The sequence below is a fragment of the Saccopteryx leptura genome, chromosome 9 (assembly GCF_036850995.1).
Source record: "Saccopteryx leptura isolate mSacLep1 chromosome 9, mSacLep1_pri_phased_curated, whole genome shotgun sequence".
In the NCBI taxonomy this organism is placed as follows: Eukaryota; Metazoa; Chordata; class Mammalia; order Chiroptera; family Emballonuridae; genus Saccopteryx; species Saccopteryx leptura.
In genome coordinates, this window is record NC_089511.1 from 73,297,442 (window position 1) to 73,317,885 (window position 20,444).

Genomic DNA, 20,444 nt, shown 5'->3' on the forward strand with positions numbered 1-20,444 from the left:
GTGAACTCAGGTCTTCTCCCACTCTCCTTGGCACAAATGGGGTTGATCTCCTTGAGAACAGTGAGTTCGGGCTCAGCCAGTTTGTGGAGCGATTGCTTTGTGGAGGGAAGGCCCTTGGTCCCGGCCTTCCTCCCCTGAGCCTCAGCTTCCTGCTCTGGAACAGACTTGCTCAAACCACATTATGCGACACCTAGTAAGTTTTCCTGAGTTGCTCCAAAACTGACATTGTCAACATTAAAAAAAAAATTTATTGATTGATCATTTGAGAGGAACGGAGAAACATTGGTTTGCTGTTCATACATTCATTGGTTGATTCCTGTATGTGCCCTGACTGGGAATCAAACTTGTAACCTTGGCTTATTGGGATGGTGCTTCAACCAACTGAGCTACCTGGCCAGGGCTCAACAGTCTGTTTACCTGGGTCTTGGCACTGCTGTGTCTCCCCAAGAAATTCTAGGTGACTTTGCCTGGGCAACTGGGGTGAGAATGAGGTTAAAGTCGTGCTGGGATTTGTGTTCCTAGGGGTAGTACCCGGGGGCAGCCTGGGATGAGGCGATAAGCTGGCAGATCCCAGGAGCTTGGATGGGTTAGAGGTTTTGCCACCTGACAGTGGGTGGGGACACTTTTCAAAGGTTCTTTTTTGCAGCAAACAGTTGGAGCCTGTCCCGCCCCTTCTGGCCCGCAGAGCTGCGTGCCGAGGGCTGGGGGATGGGTTGGGTAAACGAGGAGGAAGAACCGCCCCTGCCAACTGTAGTTAACAAGTGGCAACTCGCAGACCAGGCAGGGCAGACAGCGGTGACCTCGGGCGGGGCAGCCAATGGGCGCCCAGGCTGCAGTGGTACCACCGGGGAGACTGCCTGTCTTTGGCTGGAACGGCAGCGGGAGGGGCCTCGGGCCCTGTTTCTGGGAGGCCTCCGGCAGATTTGCCGTTCCATTCAGAGGAAGCGTCACTCGAACTGCCTCATTTTTAACTTTTCCAACCTTCTGGGGGAGGAGGACCAGCTGCGGGGGCGGCGTGGAAGGATGGCTGGGAAGACTGCAGCCAGAGAGAAAGGAGCTGGGAGAACTTTCCCTGGTGCTGCATCTGGAGTGGGGCGAGGGCCCCAGGCTGCGGAGAAGAGAATCTCTGTTTTGCTCGCAGTGGGCCTTTTGGAATCGCAGGGATGGAGGGAGCAGGAACGTAAGAGAAGCAGGGGTTGTGATCATGTCCTGGTTGCCAACCCAGGACTGGCACTGGGGTTCCCGGGGTCCTCACTTGAGCCCCTTACCCTTTGACCTGTTCAAGTCAGCCCTCAAACAACACTTATGACCTAAGCGCAGCTGGGGCCAGGGGGACATTCAGACTTGTCACCAAAAACTCCTTGTGGGATGTCAGTAGCAACAGGTGCTTGTGGGACCCCCCTCCCGTTAGTTCCTTGCTCAAGGCACACTCACCACAGCCAATCACATAATAAACATATATTTATAGATGTACAATTTCAGAATTCTAATTCAAGGAATACAGCTTCTCAGGGGATCCTTTAGGATCCATGTTCTTATTGCACATGGCTCAGCCCGTCTAGGGACATCTACCAAGACCAGACGGTCACGATGGTGGGGCAGAGCACCAGGACCACTGCAGGGGGCACTCTCGTCCACATCCAGTTAACATCTCTCTGGCCGGGGTGGCCACTTCATCACAGGGCAGGGTCTTGTTCAAACACCAGATTTGACATGTCTTTACCAAGCTTCTTTTCCCAGCAAGAATCCTATTTGTTGGGGGACTTTAAAAAAAGAGCCAGGAGAAACTCTGGGAGGGTGGTCATCACCTCCTACCTGGCAGCTTGGGGAAGTAAGGCTTTGGAAGGTGGCAGGCTCAGTGACACACCTACCACCAGAGGAAAATTCAGGGAAAAAACCGGTAATTCCAAAAGGCCCAGTTGAAACTGGGAATAAATAAAACCTCCCTCCCTTTCCCTGGCAGCAACTGCTGTTTTGAGAAAAATCATTTGAAGGTGAGGATAAGAAAACCCTTCTGGTTCAGACGCATCATCCTGGGCCCAGAGTATGAGAAGGCTGGGCGGCCTCATGTTCACGGAGGGCAGAGACAGGAGCCCACAGGCATGGACTTTCTTCAGGAGTCAGCTGCTGCCCTGGGGTCTGGGTACCACCCACTGCCTCTTGGAGGAAGAGCCCTCTGGAGTCCTCGGTGCATGACTCGAAAACCCAGCGGCAACAGTGGAGTTGTGCCCTGTGGCACCTATAAGGCAAAACTCACTAATGGACTAAGGGGGAGGTGATGGCTAGGCAGGACCTAGTCCCCTTCCAGCCTTGCAGTTCTCTGTGACAAGGGTTCAGAGGGCTCGTGGGCATCAGGACAAAGGGCCCATCTGAGCTGGCCAAAGCTTGAAGCGGGTTGTCTCACTGCAGGCCATCTGGGGCCTCTACCGTGACTCAATACTGACCTGGCATTCTCCCTTCCAGCTTAACCATAAACCTGTAACCTTCGAACGTTGCCTACAGATCTATACTCTCATGATTGCTGCTGCCGTTGAACACGGGCTGGGGTTGATGGCAGTGTGAACCAAGCCCCAGCTTCCCCCGTGCTGTCAGTGACGGCTAACGTCTAGGCCTTGCAGGACCAGGCTGCCTTCCCCAAAGAGTCTGTTTTCTAAAACAGGGAAGAAATCAGCTAAACAATTTACCAAATCCCTGCATAGTTTAAAAAGTAGACTATATATCTATATATATCTTTATATGTGCTATTTACATATAAATAGATATATATACATATACACGCATCTATAAATTACATTCTCTGGAAAGTTCTCTCTCCTACTCCTCTGATCCTTGGCCAATGCCTCCGAGTGGGTTCTACTGCGAGGTGACTGCCGGTGGCTCCTGCAATGGAGAAGAGAGGCAGTCGGGAGTCCCCTCCCCCAGCCCTTCCCACAGACCTTTGCTGCAAGTTTTATATTCTGCTTTTGTTGCCATGGTTTCTGTATCCTAGGAGAGAGCTGAGGTGGAGCCTGAGCCTCCACTGGCCCTGGGAGGAAGGGAAGCAGCCCCGGGGCAGGTTTTCTGTCTGTCCTAAGAGCTTTCTGCATTTACTGGGTGAGAGAGAGGGCAGTTGTGTGGCAGTCGGCCTCCAATCCATTTTAATGTTTTCTTTTTTTCTTTTCATGTCTTTCCTGAAATATACAGTCCATCACCTTGGCTCAGTGCATGTCACCAAAAATTCTCCAGGGATTTCATGGTCTGGGGAGGAGAGTGGTAACAGTTAGCCTGACAGTCACATATCCAGTTTCCAGCTTAGCCCACATGAACAAGCAATCCTCCCTGCCACTGTCCTGCCACCTGAGTCGTGCCCAGTTGCCCTCCTGCGGTCTGCTGCACTTCCCTGGAGGCAAAAGCAAACAGCCTCAAAGCAGGTCTGTGCCTGGGTCCCTGCTGAGGGGACACAGGTGGCGGGATGGACAGGGTGCCAACACTTTCACTGGCCCTGCCCATCCTCCTCTGTTCGTGGTCTAAGTGCCCCTCTGGCAAATGCTGGAAGCAGAGCCCACTACCCACACACAGGGGTAAAGGAGGCCTGATGTGAGCAACTCTCATTTCCCCCCACTCCCTCTGTGCTGAGGGCTCTGCATTTGACCCTGAGCTCAAGACCTGTTTCCCTCCTCGGACACAGGTGAGAAGCCTGGCGGGAGAGGGATACCTGTGGCTTCCAGGTTGCAGGTGCAGTAGCATGAGAGACAGAGACGAGAGACAGAGACACAGACAGAGAGCCAGCCTCTGATCCCAGCAGAGGACGAGGTCAAGATGCACAGGCCCCTCCCGTTCCCAACCTGTTACTCCCTCTGCCGCCATTTGTCGGGCTCCCCATCTTGCCCCACGTGCTACTGCTCGTAAGAGCAGAGGAGGAGGAAGGGCTCTTGGCCCAGCCGTTTCCACATGGTTCTCCCTGTGTGGGGGCTATCTTGGGCTGAGTAAGATTTGGTGGCTTAAACATCAGGGTACAGACAATAGTCTGCTGCACCTGCGAAAGGGCTGTGGTGACTTGACGGCCGAGCAGACCGAGGCACAAGCGGCTCTCAGCAGCAGCCTTGGGGTCCCCTGTGGCTTGGCTCTTGGGTGCCTCACAGCACGAACCCCAGAGCAAGGAGTAGGTGGGGTGGGGTAAAGGGTAGAGGCCTGATGCAGACCTCCGTTTCTCAGCACACCCAGAGCCGCCCCAACTCTGCAGGCGGGAGGTCAGGCTGGGAACAAGGCGCCTGGGCCGTCCCCAGGCAGGCTTTCCGCTCCCTCCCGCCCTGTCTCGTGACCGGGGCCAGAGCTGCCAGGAGTTGTGGGCAGAGGAGGCCCTGGCTCATACTTGGACCTCGGTAGTGCGGCTGGCCCAGGACTATCCATGCAGGGAGGCCTGCACCTCTGACAGTCGGTTACAGCTCGGGGTGCTCATCTTCTGTGCTTTGTGGAACATGTGTGTGTCGCCGAAGTAGCGGGCCCGGTATAGCAGGCTTTCCTCTGCAAAGCAAGGGGGCAGGTCAGGACACACCCCGTCTCCTGAGCCTGCTGAGGCACCTGTCAGGCCTGCGGCACAGGAGGGAGGCTGGTAGAGGCCCAGAAGCGGCGGCGGGGGATCTTTAGGGAGGACCCCGAAGGAGCAGAGACTATGGTCCCGACTTGGGATAGAGACAGAGGTCCCTTTCTAGAGAGTGGGCCAACTACAGTAACCCGTCATCCTGGTCGGACCTCCCCCAGGCCCCACAGATAGTGACAGGTCTAGTCAGTGGGCAACCAGGAGACCTGCTCTCACCTGTCTACAGTTACCTCTGGCAGCCAAAGGACAGGCTGACTGCAGTGACTTACAGGAACCTAGAGGAAATCTCCAGGCGGCCTTGGCCCCTGACCCCAGGGGAATACCAGGGTGGAGCTCAGCTCTAGGCTGGGAGGTAGCTGGCGCAGAGCAGACCAGGTGCTGAGCCCACAGTCACTGGGCAAGCAGGGTTTCCCCTTCCCTGCTCTCCAGCCTGTGCCCAGCACACGCACTCACTCTGCTGCTTCTCCTTCCAGCAGTTGTTTCGGAGGTTGGCGATATAATCATCTTCCACGTTCCGTTCAACTGTCTTTAGGCTGGAGCCTGTGTACTCCTCAGAGAAGGTGTCTGCCACGTAGTAGACGACGTTCAGATGGTCAGTGACTCGCTTGTGAACGTGGCCCACTGACCTGGACAGAAATATACCAGGCACAAAGTGGGCACGGGTCCCAGGGAAGCTCTAGGAATGACAAGGCCCCTGACAGGAGGTGCCACACAGGTCACAGGAGTAGCCGCCTCCCTCCCAAACTAGAGGAACTTGCCACTACCCAAAGTGAGGGTCTGAAGAAAAGCGGGGTGTCCCTCCTGCACGAATGGCCCAGGCTATGGCGAGCCCTCCCTCAGGCTCCATGCTTATGACACTTTCACTCGGGGGACTTTGGGGCAAAGCCCCTTTATGAGAGGCCCTGGTCAGGGAGTAGGGAACCTGACTGGTCTGGGCTCGGTCTTTGGTGAGCTGTGTGACTTGAGCTCCCTGTGCCTCCGGCCTCCTCGTTCATCCCCAAAGCCAATCCTCGCTGAAGGCCTGCCTGCCTATGCAAGAGCTCCCCGAGTTAAGAGGCTTAGGAACAAATTGACAGGAAGGATTCCAAAGAGTTGAATCTTTCTGGCTCTTAGATGCTATATCCCATCTCCAAGTGCAAGCTCACAGGCTGTGGGAAGAGTGTCAACATGCAGGCAGGAGTCAGTGCTCCAGGGAGGACAGCCCCTGCCTGCACTGCCACCTGTTACCTCTCCAGCTGCAGAGAAAAGGGGGGTCATCAAGCCATAGAGAGCCTGCGCAGGCTGGTGTGGGCCCAGTGGATCGGCTCTGCCCCCTGCTGGCCGAGAGAGATGCTGCCAGGCTCCCAGGCAGAGCCAAGCTGCTTGGTGGGAGTAGAAGGCTCCCACCAAAAGAAGCTGAGCACCCACCGTGGATCAGATACTGTCAGGTGCTAGAAATACATGAGGGGAACTGATACCTTAAAAAACTCACCCAAGTTCATGCTGGCAGTAGAAACCATATATTCATACATCAAATACTGTTGAACATTTCCAATGAGCCTGGCATCTTATGTGTATTACTCTAATTTCCTAAGTGAGTAGATGTTATTGTTCCCATTTTATAGATGAGGAAACCAAGGCTTGGAGAAGCTACGTCAGTTGTCCAAGGTCACATAGCTGCTTAGTTAGTAGAGGAGCTGGGAATCAAAGACACCCTTGCTCTGTGTGACTTATGACTCTAAAGCCCATGTTCTTTCCAGGGCCCTAGAGCTCACACTCTGAACATATCGCAAGATCAGCAGATAACATGGGGGGTGGGTGGGTCATGAAGACTGTGAAATCATATGCAAAACTGTGTGTGTGTGTGTGTGTGTGTGTGTGTGTGTGTGCGCGCGCGCGCACGCAGGGTTCTAGGAAAAGATCTGCAGTTTTCATTACATTTTCTTAGGGGACTGTGATCCTAAAAAGATCAAGAACTTCAGCTCAACAGGGAAAGAGTATTTCCTTGATTCTAAGCCAGTTTTCTGCATATGATCAAGGACCTATAGGATGGGGAGGAAGGAGGCCCCTGATGGTGGCTGAGGCTCCGCAGTCCCCATCTGCCCACCACCCCGGCCTCACCCGGCACCGGTACTCACGGCCTTGGGCTCAAACTGTAGGGTGGACTGGAGACCATTAGCTGGCTGAGGGCTGACACGAGGATCAGGATCAGGATGGGCATCAGTTGGACAAATACTCCCAGCCCGCCCTGAAGGGAAATGCCAGTGGTCACCCACCTGGGTGGGGTGTGGCGTCGGCCACCATCACCACTCGCTGCCCACCACCGGGGAGTCCAGGTAGCAGGGGGCAGTCACCACGCAGAAAGGCCATGACACCACTCTCTCCCCTGTCCTCCCTTAGGACCCCAAATACAGAAGCCCTGCCACCGGCCACACTGCCCGGATACAAACATAACAGCAATTTGTGTTAGACACAGGAGGAAGGTGGGGATATGTATTTACTTGGAGAGAATACCAAACACTGAGCAACAGCAGCCGCACCGGAGGAGTGGGAGGAGCTGGAAGGAGACTCTACATACACCTTTTGTGAATTTCATGCCATACAAATATACCACCAATTAAAAAACTACCACTTAAAAATTTATAAATAAAAATAAATCGGTTCATGGTGTGACAGTTTATTATTTAAGAACTCTTCTGTGCCTGACCTGTGGTGGCGCAGTGGATAAAGTGTTAACTGGAAATGCTGAGGTCGCTGGTTCAAAACCCTGAGCTTGCCGGGTCAAGGCACATATGACAAGCAATTACTACGAGTTGATGCTTCCTGCTTCTCCCCCTTTCTCTCTCTAAGATCAGTAAAACAGAATCTTAAAACATACCTCTGCTGTATTTTAATACACACAAAAGTTTAAAGATAAATGAAAACACAAGTCCATACCATCAGAGCCAAAGGGAACCCCTCTGCCTGCCATAATTTTAATTGCTCTGAAACTGTTCACAGTATTTTGATTTCAGCTAGCTAGCTGCTCTTGTGGCATTCACAATGCATCTGAAGGGCTGCCTGCCTAGAGCTTCTGCATACGTTTTTTGAGTGTAGAAAAGACAAGAGTCAGCACCTATATTGTCATCTACAATTCTTTCATGAAGCTTAACTTTCCAATGCTTGGAAAATATTGGCCTTATGAACAAATGAACTGCACAAAGGCTGTTCGTGCTTGAACCTGTCTGTAGGTGGGAAACATTCTACATTACATTCTCCAGCAGAGACCATCAAATCCCCAGTCCCTCTGCTGGGCAATGTGGAGTGTGCTGCCCTCTGGTGTTGCTCAGCAGAATGGCAAGAAAAGCCCAAGATAGCTCCTTGGCTGAGAGTTGTGTGAAAACTGCCATCCCAGAATAGACAGCTGGGCATGTCACTACCCCCTCCAGGCCCCACACCCTGTGGGGGGGGGGGGGCCTCCCCTCCCCTACTCTCCCAGCACCTTCCTCACTCACGTCACCCTGGTTCTCCCTGCGGTCCTGCCTTTGCTGGTAGTTATAGCGCATTCGGCCGTTGCTGTAGACGTGGACGTTACCTGGGGGTCAGAGGGACTGAGTCAGGAGTGGGGCTGCTGGGAAAGGGAGAGGCTGGCACCCGCTCCCCCACCATCACCCTGTGGGGAAGGTGGGGGGGGACTTACTTGATGGGAAGCCACCGCCAAAGAACATGTTGAAGAGGTCTTCTGGTGAGATGTCAGCCTCAAAGCCGCGGTGGAAGTCCCCGTGGCCATGCCGGGCTGCCTGGCTCTTGTCGTCACCAAACTGGTCATACTGCTTCCTTTTCTCTGGGTTGCTCAGTACTGCATATGCTGTGCCAATGGCTAGAAAGGAGGTAGGGAGGTCAGGCCTAGGATGCTGGCGGTGTGGGTGACATGGTGAAGTGACTCCTCTGGCACTCCCGTGGTGCTGCGGGAGCAGAGTCCTTGGGGTCAGCAGCCCGTCTGGCTGTTGGGCAGGAGCGGGGGGAGGGGCACGCAGCGGTACCTCCAGGTGAGTGGCAGGCCGAGCTGGGCGAGGACGAACACCCAGGCTCCTCTCTCTCCACCGCATAAGAGTCCAGCTTTTTCTACCAGGCCCTTTATGGACATTATCTTCTTTACTCCTAACAGCACCCCAGCTCCGTTTTACCACCGAGAAGCTGGCTCGGAGGTTAAGTGTGGGCTCACAGAGCTCCGACGCTGCAGGGCCGGAGTCACACCCAGGTGTGTCTTGCTGCAAGTCCGCTCTCTGATTTTATGAAAACCACCAACCCACCACCCCCCTTCCTCTCTCTCTCGAGGTGCCAGTGGGATGGGGCATTCCTTTTTGGAGGTTTATAATCTTGAAGGCACAGTGTGACCTGAGGGACAAAGGGCTATATGATGCCCTGTTGTAAACTGGGGGCAGTGGGAGCTAGAGGAAAGGCCAGACTGCTGCTTCCGGTCAGGCCTCCTCCGCTGCTGGGGGGCGTGGCCTGGGCAGAGTCCTCGCTCCCCGGGGTCCAGGTCCCCGCTGCGTTCCTCTCTCTGGCCCTGGGCCTCCCCAGTAGATCTCCCAGCTCGGGTCCTCCTGAGTCTCTTGCTCCCTCTCAAGAGGCCCCCTCTCTCGCAGGAGTGGGTCAGAGCTGCATCTGCTTCAGAATCCACAACCCCGGACAATAGCGGGGATGCCCCTCCTCCTCCTATTCCGACGAGGCCCTGAGGCTAGACATGGCACTCAGAGTCTGCGGCGTAGGCTGCAGGCACAAGTCAGGGCCGGAGAACCGTGAACCACAGCTGGCTCGCTTCCCTACTCCATTCTCCTCCTTCTCTGGGGCTGGCTGACAGGCAGCAGGGAGGACCCTGCAGACTACCCCACGCAGGACCAACCCCAAGGAGCACCTGGGTACCTGGGTTGGGGTTGGTCCTAGCACACCAGGTCTTGGGGTCTTTTCTGCCACAGGATCCCCACCTGGCGATGGTCACGGCACCAGTACCAAGCAGCACCCTGCTGGGGCTAGGAGAGGCCAGTCAGTATGCCATCTCCCCAGCGGTTCCCATGCTGTCTCCAGGACCCCACAGAGGACAAGGTGGCATGAGAGAAGAGAGGTCTGGGGGAGATGTGGGACTGCAGTGTCCAGTAATACAGGGCTGGCACAGAGTCACTGCCGGTTCAAGGAAAATATAACCAATTAGAGAGCAGCTGATGACTTCAGCCAGAACGAACACCCACCCCAGAACCGACAGGCCAAGGCCACAGGGACCCCACGGGCCCCGCTGCAGGCCCTAGGGAACCATGTGCTGTTGGAGACAGAACGTATGTGAAAAGAGGCTTGGAGGTGGGTGCCTATGGCAGCTGGCGCTGGCCTGAGGCTGCCCAGTTTCTCTGCACAGGGCAACTGTTACAGAGAGTCCAGATAGGGGAGTGCAAACCGGGGAGTCAGGGCGGCTGCTTCTGCCCTTCAATCACCACATGACCTGGAGAAGCCACCAGTCTTCCTCACCTCAGACCCCTCCTGGAACCCCAGGGCACGAGGAGGAACGGGAGGCAGGCTGGGGCTCTTTGAACTCTTGACAGATTCTGCATGAGGTGGCCACTAGGCCCTTCTAGGAAGGACTTGGGTCCAAGGTGGCTGCCTGGAAAAGCCCCGTATAAGCATAGGAGAGAAAAACACCAAAACACCAGGATATCAGGGCTGGCTTACCTTTGAAGGCTTCGGTGGCGCCAGGTGCGTGGTTCTTGTCTGGGTGGAATTTGAGGGCCAGTTTGCGGTAGGCCTTCTTCAGGTCCTCATCTGCGGCCCCTCTGCTCACTCCCAGGATCTCATAGTAATCTTTACACTGCTTGACTCTGGGGGAGGGAGAGGAGCACAGTGGGGGGCTCCGCACAGCCGCAGGGGCCAGGGCTGCGGTGGGCGGTGGGCGAGGGACCGCAGCAGGAGCACACAGCTCTGAGCAGGCTCAGGGACACGCGCTGCCGGACTTTGGGGAAAAGCGAGCCTCAGAAAGCGCCATCTGGGACGGGCAGGGCCCAGAGGAAGCAGGAGCCACTTCCCTCTGCCAGCAGCGCTCATACTGCAGGCAACCTCAGAAGGACCGTCAGTCAGGGGCTTCTGCCCAAGGGCAGCCGTGTCCCCAGCTGGGCCAGCTGTCTCCTCCTTGCAATTTGAGTCGAGTGGGTAACATGAAGGCCATGGCAAGTGTCTGTTCACCCCACCTCAGGGCCCTGAAGAGACCCTGCTTCTCTTCCATTAGTTCTTACTCCTGGGGCCCCTGGAGACCCCGGTTCTTGAACTTTTCCAGGCATTCCCAACTCCCCCAATTTCTGTTGCCTATAACTGACAGGGTTGTCTGAGCAAAACCCTATCTGGTCAGAAAAATGTAAATTTAAGTTGCTTCTCAGTCTTTTGCTAGAAAAATGTAAATCTGGCGTAAGTTTTTCTAGGTCACATGCAGGCTGAAGCCCAGTCCTGATGTTTGCTGTTGTCTTCACTAGCAGCCAGGACCACACAAGAATGACCTCGGAGGGGTCTCGAGGCTGGCTAGCAGGGAGGCCTGGGGAGAGATGGGAGCCCGAGAGCCTTGGCTGGGCCATCCTGGCCTGCTCATGAGCCTCTCTGTGCAGGGAGCCTGCCCAGGCCTCGGAGGGTTAACTGTCTCCTGTCTCCACTCTGCCCCACACAGGCTCTGACCTGAAAGAGTCTTTGTTGGGGGTGGGATTGTGGGTTGGGGAAGGATCAGGAGGGGGAAACCAGGCCTCATCTCTGTCTGACAAACAGAGCTGTGTGAAGAGGCCAGGCCGGCGTGGCCCATGGCAGAGGAAGCTGGCGGTGTCAGCATTTGCAGCCTCTGCTGTGGGTTGTCTTGGCAGGAGGGGACAGTGTAGCCCTGATTCCCACACTGTTCCAGGGCCTTGTGGGAAATAAGGAATGGCCTGGTCCTCACCACTTGGACCTTCTCCATCTGCGAGACCCTCCTGGGGCCCCTCCAGACCTCAGGCAGATGTGAAGTGGAGGACACAGAGCAGGAAACCTTCTCTAGACATGGAAACTTCCCTCCACCTCCAGGCCCCACCTGCCCACCAGGCCCAGGCTTCTACCTTTTCACAGCTGCTACTTGTTCCGCAGTGTAGCCTTTGGCGGTCTCTCCTCCTCCGGCTTCGCCATTGGCCGAGGGGGCATCAGACCCACCTGCTTTCCTATGGGTTGCATGGGTCGCATCTGTGGGTTGGGGTTGGTCACCAGCAGACTGCGGTTTCTGGTTGAGGGACTCGATCAGGGCTGTTGCAAGGCAAGGAAACCATTTAGGACTCGTGCTCCATCGAGGTCACATGTCACGGCTGAGGGGCCACACACCCCACCTGCTTATTCTCCCTGCAAACCCACTAGCTTCTCTCCTGACCCGAGCCAGCGGGGGCCAGTGGGGCAGCCGCCTGCTCTTCTGGGGCCCACAGTCCTCAGGAGCTGGGAGGGGATGTAGGTCACTTTAAACTCTGCATTAAAACAAACTATTTTTTTCTTTTTTCCTGTTTCCCCAAATAAACTATTGTTCCTTCAGATTTTTTAAATCCCAAAGTAGTGTGTTCAACAGCTACCCTCTGTTAAGAGCTGAGATGAGAGAAGTACTTTGTAGTGGGGACCCCACTGCACAGGACCATCTGACTCAGTGAGATTGATCAGAAGGGCTTCCTGGAGGCCTACGCTTAGCCAAGAAGAGTGGGGGCCATTAGTTTGCTCCAGAGGGCCAAGGGTGGTGTAAGACTCAGCATAAACATCTGCTGTCCTCGCTACTTATATTTTTTACATTTTTCAAGTGGCTGGCCATGTCCCACTTCAATGTTAGTCTATACAGGACATTAGCTGTCTCCCTCAGACAGGATCATGGTTATTGATACCCAGGTCCTTGGTTCCTGCTGACTCAGTAAGGGCAAGCTCAAATCTCTGGCAGAAGTCCCCTGTGCCCATTTATTTCAGGCACAAAATCAGCTCTGAACCTTCCAGCCATGCCTGGGGTACAGTGTCCTGGGAAACCAGGCATCAGACCACTGCAGGGACCCGGGACACCTCTGTGCTCAGCAGGGACAGCATCATAGCCCGCTGCTCCCCCCAGATCCTTCAAACGAGCCAGGTGCTTGCTGGGCTCAAGGCACGATGCTGGGTGTCAGACACCCTGTACTGCAGCACACCTGGGTCTCACCCAAGGAGCCTGGGGCAGAGTTTGTTGGGAGCAGAACATTGGGACTCAAGTGAACCAATGCGCCCTGAGCCACTGCTGTCTTAGCTGCAGCAAACTCATGGGATCTTACTGAGTCAGCAGCGGGGAAATCCACACACAGGAGCTGACAACAGAGCCTGCCCCACAGGAGGGAGGCAGAGGGCTTCCTGCAGCAAACCCTGTGCGTGCAGCAGTGACCAGGGCTCACTCGGCGTCAGGCAGCCCCACACACAGCGCTCTGCGTGCATTAGCTCACTCAGTCTTCACCACTGCCTGAAAGGTAGGTCTTATCGCCACTGTCCTCATTATAAGGGGGAACTGTGTATTTGATCAACTTGCCCGTGGCACACAGGTGGGAAGGCAGGACTTGGACCCCAGGATGTGCTCATGGGACCTTGCTCTTCACTGCGCTGTTATCCAGACAACACAAGTCTGGCAGCGAGAGCCCCTTCCAGCCCAGTCATTCCAAGTAGAGAAGAGAACTTAAACTCAGAAAGACCCAGGTTTCAAATCTCAGCTCAGCTACATCCTAACAGTATGGTGGATCTGTGAAACCTCTCTGAATCTTAAGTTTCCTCACCATGGGGGTACGAGGGTGAGACGGACAGTGTGAGGAAGTGTCCAGCAGGGAGACTGACATAGAGTAAAAGCTCAAAGTAAGGAGCTACTATATTATGACCTGAGCTGATGAACTATTTGGCCAGGAAGGTGAAGGGCCCGAGGCGGGGCGGGAGGACTGGGGAGCCCCAGGGCTCAGAAAGGGAAGTCCAGCACTCCGCAGGCTCTGGTCCCAGGGATAACCATGACATCTGAGATCGTCCCAGATGCCAGGTCTGTGCCAGGCATCAAGGGAATGGCAAAGCAGGACGCCAACAAGGCAGAGATGCTGATCGAGATGGACAGAGCGAGGACACCTGGTTTGCTAGATTTTTTTAGGACTTTCAAAGAAGTGGCTTATTTCAGCTTCTCTAGAAGCCCCAGTGGTCCAGGCTGAGCTGATTACACTAAGGACAACAGGACCAGCCACTCAATGGCCGCAGAGCATTCGCCGGGAGATAGGACGGACTTTCTCCATCTCGGAAGACTCTGGAAGCTTTTAAGGGCAGTTATATGGAGTCAGCCACCCTAATCTCCCTCTGCTTCAGAAAGAGGGCCCAGCGGGAACAGATGTGCTCTGGGGCAGACAGCAGTTTCCTGCTTGAGCTGGCAATGAAAGATTTCAGGTTGCTGAGAAGCAGGTCTCTGTTGTGGCCCAGACACCCTCTCTCTCAGGCCTGTGGGATGCGACTGGCTCATCCTGACTCAATGTTACATCCCTCACTGGCACAGTGACTGACAGGCAAACGTCACAAGAGAGTAGGAGGCAGAAGAGCTTAATGTGACTCTGGAGTTAGACAGACATGGCTGGGTTTCAATCCTGACTCTGCCCCTTCCCAGTAAAGCTGGAAGACGTTTAGAAAGAAGAAAGTTGGTAGAAGAAACCAAAGCTGCGGGGCGCAGTGGCAGCCGAGGCAGAGGTGGAAGCGTTCCAGAGCCAAAGCCACCAGGTGTGGCCTCACCTCAAACCCGCAGGAGAGCCTGACTGCCTGCGTTCAGACCTGGCTCTGACGCTGGCAAGGGCGTCGTGGACACATTAACTTAACTTTAACTTCTCCAGGTAAAACTGTAACTCTCTGCAGAGAGTTGGAAGAGTATATGAGTAAACACATATAAAGAACTTAGCACAACTTCCAGCAAATACTAAGTGTTGCCTGTTACTTTTATTTCCAGCTCTATGTACCTGCAGTATTAAAAGTAAGGAGGGAAAAGGAGGCCAGAGTAGGCAAGAGTCTGGAAGTGGGCTAGACAGTCTGGTTCTTTTGCTAATTAGTCACATGCCTTGTCAAGTTATCGAATTCTTCAGTGAAGATACCATCTCTGCTTTCACAGGGTTGCTCAGAGGGGTAAAAAAGAGTCAGTGAAACCAGGCGAATGGAAGGACTGAGCAAACAGTAAGGTTCCTGAAGGCTGACTGACTTGAATGAACAACGCCATTTCAGACCTCACCAGTGTTAGAAAATCTCTCAGTCCTAGACCTGAATGCCAAAATCTCTCGGCACCGAATCCTCCCCGCTCCCTGAGCTGGTTTTCCCTTCGGCCTTCCTGACAGTCTGGACCAGAGCCAGCCATCTCACAGAACCTCAGGCAGCCTGAGCTGCAAGAGCATTTAAGCCAACTGTCTTTGTATGCTGGAGAAGCAGGTCTATGAGTGTTCTCATCAGCTCCCCCGGAAACCAGTACCTTCCACCATTGTTGCTAAGCCTCAGGCAAAGCCAATGGCTACTAGGCTGCCAGGAACTGGATAGAAACTTCCAGAAAGGCACTGCCTAGCTCCACTAGCATTGCCCTGTGGCATCTCAGCTTAGGGCCTGGCTGCTGCCCACCGCCATTTGGTGCCTCCCTGTCCCACCTCCTGCAGCAGGATTTCTAGGTCCCTCATATCTTTTCACTGTGAAGTCCCTTGTTCCCTCACGGTTGCTCTGAGCCTCCTCGCATGCTAACCCTTCCCTCTGTCTGTCCTTCACTTCTCCTTACCTGTTCCTGGTCCTACCCTCTCATTTCTCAACTCGTCCTTTTCCCATGTGGCCTCTGCAGCAGCCGACGGTGCTGCTCACCGCCTCCTTGACACCCTGCTCCACGGCTACTCGGCGCTGCTCTCTTGGGGACTGCCTCCTCCTGTTGTTGCTCCATCACTCTGCTGCTGAGGGTGCGCCCGCATCAACCTCCTCTACACGTTCCACACTTTCCCACAGTGACTCAGGCCAGGACAACCCCAGTGCATTTCATCAGCTGAGACCAGACTTTCAGCAGGAACCCAAAGCGCTCTCTCCTGCCCTCCAAGCTGACGGCTCCTTGGGGACAAGCCACCAGCAACAACCACCAGCACCTTGCACTCTGCCCATCTCTTCCTGCCCGTGCTCCTCACCCCTGCTGTCCCCCCAGCCACGCAGGCTTGGATGCTGAATGCCTATTTCTCCTTAGCATGCTTCTCACGTCAGGCCCGTACCTCTGTTCAGAGACTTATCCTCCCCCAGACTACCTTTACCTCAGGGCCTCACAGCTCCTCACCTACTCAGTGCAACTGTCTCCCAACTACTTTCTGCCTTGATTCTCTCTTCCCTCTTATCAACACGTACGTTAAGAAATACAGCCTGGCCTTGGTCAGTTAACTCAGTGGTAGAGCATCAGCCTGGCGTGTGGATATCCCAGGTTCGATTCCTGGTCAAGGCACACAGACGTGCCCATCTGTTCTTCTACCCTTCCCACTCTCTTCTCACTCTCACTCTCTTCCCCTCGCACAGCCATGGCTCCACTGGCCTGGGGCACTGAGGATGGGTCCATGGTCTCCCCCCAGGCACTGAAAAATAGCTTAGGTTGCAATGGAGCAATGTCCCTGGTGGGCATGCCAGGTGGACCCCGGCAGGGTGCATGTGGGAGTCTGTCTCTCTGCCTTCACGCTTCTCACTTAAGAAAAATACAAAACAAAACAAAACATACCCTTATCATATTCCTGTCATCTAAACTGTGTGTGTAGGCCCTGGCTGGTTGGCTCAGTGGTAGAGCGTCGGCCTGGCGTGCAGAAGTCCCAGGTTCGATTCCCGGCCAGGGCACACAGGAGAAGCACCCATCTGCTTCTCCACCCCTCCCCCTCTCCTTCCTCTCTGTCTCTCTCTTCCCCTCCCGCAGCTGAGGCTCCATTGGAGCAAAGATCGCCCGGGCGCTGGAGATGGCTCCTTGGCCTCTGCCCCAGGCGCTAGAGTGGCTCTGGTCACAACAGAGCGACCCGGAGGGGCAGAGCGTCGCCCCTGGTGGGCGTGCCGAGTGGATCCCGGTCCGGCGCATGCGGGAGTCTGTCTGACTGTCTCTCCCCATTTCCAGCTTCAGAAAAATACAAAAAATATATAAATAAATAAACTGTGTGTGCGCACGCGCTTGTGAGTGTGTGCGTGTGTTTCACTAACTACAGAATAAAGTGAATATCCTGCCCTGGATGGACAGGATTTCCACAATCTGGCCTCATTCTATTTCCCAAACTTATCCACTCTATACTCAAATTACCATTTCCAAAGCCTCCAAATCTTGCTATACTCAATCTCTTCCTCCAAACCACAGCTTCCAGCCTCCAGGGGCGCTGCCAGTGTGCTCTTCTCCAAGTCTCCAGTCCTCCTCCAAAGTACAGTTCAGATGCCACTTCTCATACTAGCCCCTGAACTCTTCCCTCACTGTGATCTACCACTGTTTTTATGTCCTCTCTACAGCACTCACTACACTGCTTGTCATTTCATGTCTAGGAGACTGTCCTCCAGCCCCATCCCTCACGCCCAGTGCTTTCCTCCGGCTTACCGGACTGAAGCCATGGAGGCAGGGACTGGAGCTTCCATGCCTATCTTTAAGTCCTCAGCATCTGACACTGTGCTCAATTTTTGTTTAATCACAGCTATTGTTGTACGTCTTACAATATTATTTTTTCTGTAATTTGTCTCTCTCACTCGATCGTAAGCTCCTTGAGGCAAAGGAGCATGTCTTACCAATCCTGCTACCCTACTCACTTTGCACTAGAGGACTTAACAAACAAAACATGAATGTTGATTGCGCCTGACCAGGCAGTGGTGCAGTGGATAGAGCAACGAACTGGGATGTGGAGGACCCAGGTTCAAGACCCCGAGATCGCCAGCTTGAACGCAAGCTCATCTGGTTTAAGCAAGGCTCACCAGCTTGAGCCCAAGGTTGCTGGCTCAAGCAAGGGGTCACTTGGTCTGCTGTAGCCCCCTGGTCAAGGCACATATGAGAAAGCAATCAGTGAACAACTAAGGAACCACAATGAAGAATTGATGTTTCTCATCTCCCTTTCTGTCTGTCTGTCCCTGTCTGTCCTTCTCTCTCTCTCTCTGTCTCTCCCACAAGAAAAAAAAAATGTTGACTGCATTGAATGAGCATCTGGAATGAGTTCAAACCTCGTCTATGGAGTGTGGACAATACTACCTAGTATTTTTCTAACCACGATTTCCCCAAGCCAGGCCTAAATTAACCCCAAGTCTTTGTAAAAGCTCAGGGCCATAGATGACACAGGTGATGTTTACAGATAGGCATGAGACACATACTCTTTCTAGAATATCATAAATACTACAAATATGCAGTAGGCGACTTTTCTGCCTGAGCAAATTCCACTGCTAGAGCCCAGGAAGGACATCCATTACAGCCCCTGAACTGGCCCAGGAGGCCTGCTGGCAGGAATATCTCCACAGGCTATACTGTTACCATTCTTTCTTGGCTGCCGGCTCCTGAACCCCAGAGGCATCAGAGTCAGACAGAATTCTGAGAGCTGCAGGGCCTCTACCCACCATGCTCTCCTCTTATACAGTGTGATTTATTACACAGAGAAGCTCCTTGAGCAGATTACCTCAGGAGTCCTGGCAAATACAGACTGAAACCCTCTCCAAGAAAAGGCAAATAGGGCAAAAGACCAACTTGCAAAGTCGGAAGGCAGGAAAACGCAGGCATCCAGACCTCCTTTTCTGCCGGTAGTTCCCCTCTCTCAATTTCATAATGTGGGTAAAGAGGATTAGGAGGCTGGCTGCTGCTCTCCAATTCCATTTTACTCCTTTAGTAAATAGTTCTAGTCACAGAACTTTTCAATGTCTAGCTGCCTAATACTGAGCAAGTCCCTTGTCTCTGATAAATATCTTCAGCTCTTCAGAGCAAAAATAATGATCTTTGCTCTGTCTCCCTGATAGGGCAAACTCAAGTGAGAAAACGCATTCAAAAGCACCTTTTAAACTTAAAAGCCCTGTAGGTATTACTGTTATTCACATTATCTTGCCAACTCTTTAATTTTCTAGGTAAGTAAACCCAAGCTCAGAAAAGTCAAATGGTAGCAGTCAGGATTAGAACCCAGATCTACTGATTCTAAGTACCTGTTATATGCCAGACAGTTTACTAAGTGGTAACTGCAGGTACAAACTCTGTAGCTTTAATGGACTACCTCTTTCTCTCTTCCAGCCTGTATTAAGAAAAACTTCTTTGAAGACTTTGATTAAAGAAAAAAGAGTTTCCGGGTACAGCGAGATGCTGAGACATCACTCACTTTTCCCTCTGTTTTTGAAGGCTTCATTCAGTACAGAACCATATAGAGCAGAACAGCCTGATGCTGTCCATCTGCCATACGGCCAACCACTGATGGGCTTTTACGTGCCAAGGTGGCTGGGGCCAGCGTCTCCAGTAAGACTGTCCGCTCGGACCTCACAAACAGGTGAAGAAGCTCCAGGAAGGAGTGAGAAGCCCGGTCTCAGGACAGACTGTCCAAGGTGGTGGTGTGGATCTGGGGCGGGAGGGAAGAGAAGGAGGGGGAAGGGGCGGAGAAGGCAGGCTCTAGTTTTGGGAGGCTGGACCCTGGCCTTCATCTAGAAACGTGTAAGGAACCGAAGATATGAAGACGCCTTTGCAGGCAGTCCGAAGATTGGAAGTTTTCTTTCTCTTCTAGAACCCAATCTCTCCGTGAGAGTGGTTATGTTTATTAAACTATAATATTTCCCAGGCCGGCAACTGGCCCTGAGCTACCGAATAGCCCCTTGGGAAAAGTAGTTCGATTTTGTTTTCAGGTAAGTGCCCTTCGCTCCGTCTGCCAGCGCCTCTCATTCCCGGGAACTTCAACTCTCAGAGGGTTCTGCAAGCACCCGGGAAGCTGAGATCGCGGTCGCCCCTGTCATCAGGTGTGCAGCATCCCGGAGAGGCACGCGATCGAAAAACTACACTTCCCAGCAGCCACCACGCATCTCAGTGCGCAGGTGTAGCCGCGCCTCGCCACCCCTCCCCCTCCCCCAACTGCTGCCGTCGGTCCGTTCCCGTATTCCCCCATCAGTTCTAAAGTCCCCTCTGTCTCCCGGCACCTCATACTCACCGCGAACTCGCGCAGTCGGGTACAGCCGCTGCGCCTTCTCCAGGAAGCGGAGCGCCCGGTCGTGCTGGTTGCTCTGGATAGCCTTGAGGGCAATGCTAATACAGCGCTCGGCTTCATCCTTGTTGGATTCCATGGCGGAACCAGAGCGCGGAACCAGGGAGGGGGAGGCCGGGCGAGCGAAGGGCTGCGCCAGCCGGAGCGCGTCGCTGTGCAGGCGGGCGCAGGCTGATGACATAAACGCTCTGTCCCTCCTTTTTCGAGATTTGAGCGAGGGCGGAAGCGTTACCGTATGTCTTCTAAGAGGGCGACGTTTGAGACAGGTGTTCAGGGTACAAGCCCACATTTCTGGAGGCCAAAGAGTTATATTCAGAGGTCTTAAAGTTGAGTATCCTTGCACGTTCTTGTAGTAACTCTGTGCCTTTGAGACAAAGGTCATTTATTCACTCAACAGGTATTTATTGACAACACTATTTGCCATAGTGGGTATACAGTGGTGAACAAAACAAAGCCTCTGTCCTCATGGAGTTGACATTCTAGTATGTGTTGGGATGGGGAGACATCCAATAAATAGATGTATTCAGGTAGTAATACATGCTATAAAGAAAAGTAAAGGAATAGAGAGTAGAGGGTACTGTTTTATTTTAAATATTTATTTTATTGATTTTAGAGAGAGAGGTAAAGAAAGAAACAGGAACATCAAGCTGTTCCTGAATGTGCCCTGATCCCGGAATTAAACCGGC

At 53.6% G+C, this 20,444-nt stretch overlaps 1 protein-coding gene across 3 annotated transcripts; it reads right to left on the reverse strand.

The window, feature by feature from the left end:
* Positions 1 to 1,443: 1,443 nt before the first annotated feature.
* Positions 1,444 to 19,912, reverse strand: DNAJB12 (DnaJ heat shock protein family (Hsp40) member B12). Of its 3 annotated transcripts, none has more exons than XM_066348478.1 (9): positions 19,705 to 19,912; positions 11,653 to 11,833; positions 10,259 to 10,404; positions 8,238 to 8,417; positions 8,053 to 8,132; positions 6,697 to 6,806; positions 5,033 to 5,205; positions 4,406 to 4,503; positions 1,444 to 3,237 (listed from the first exon to the last, which is right to left on the reverse strand). In XM_066348478.1, the coding sequence occupies exons 1-9, from the start codon at positions 19,835 to 19,837 to the stop codon at positions 3,208 to 3,210; spliced, it is 1,131 nt and encodes a 376-aa protein (XP_066204575.1). In that variant the 5' UTR covers positions 19,838 to 19,912; the 3' UTR covers positions 1,444 to 3,207. The 3 variants fall into 3 exon arrangements, with proteins under 3 accessions (XP_066204575.1, XP_066204577.1, XP_066204576.1); XM_066348480.1 differs by having other exon boundaries at positions 4,358 to 4,503; positions 19,705 to 19,911; XM_066348479.1 differs by having other exon boundaries at positions 4,352 to 4,503; positions 19,705 to 19,911.
* Between the last annotated feature and the right edge of the window lie 532 nt (positions 19,913 to 20,444).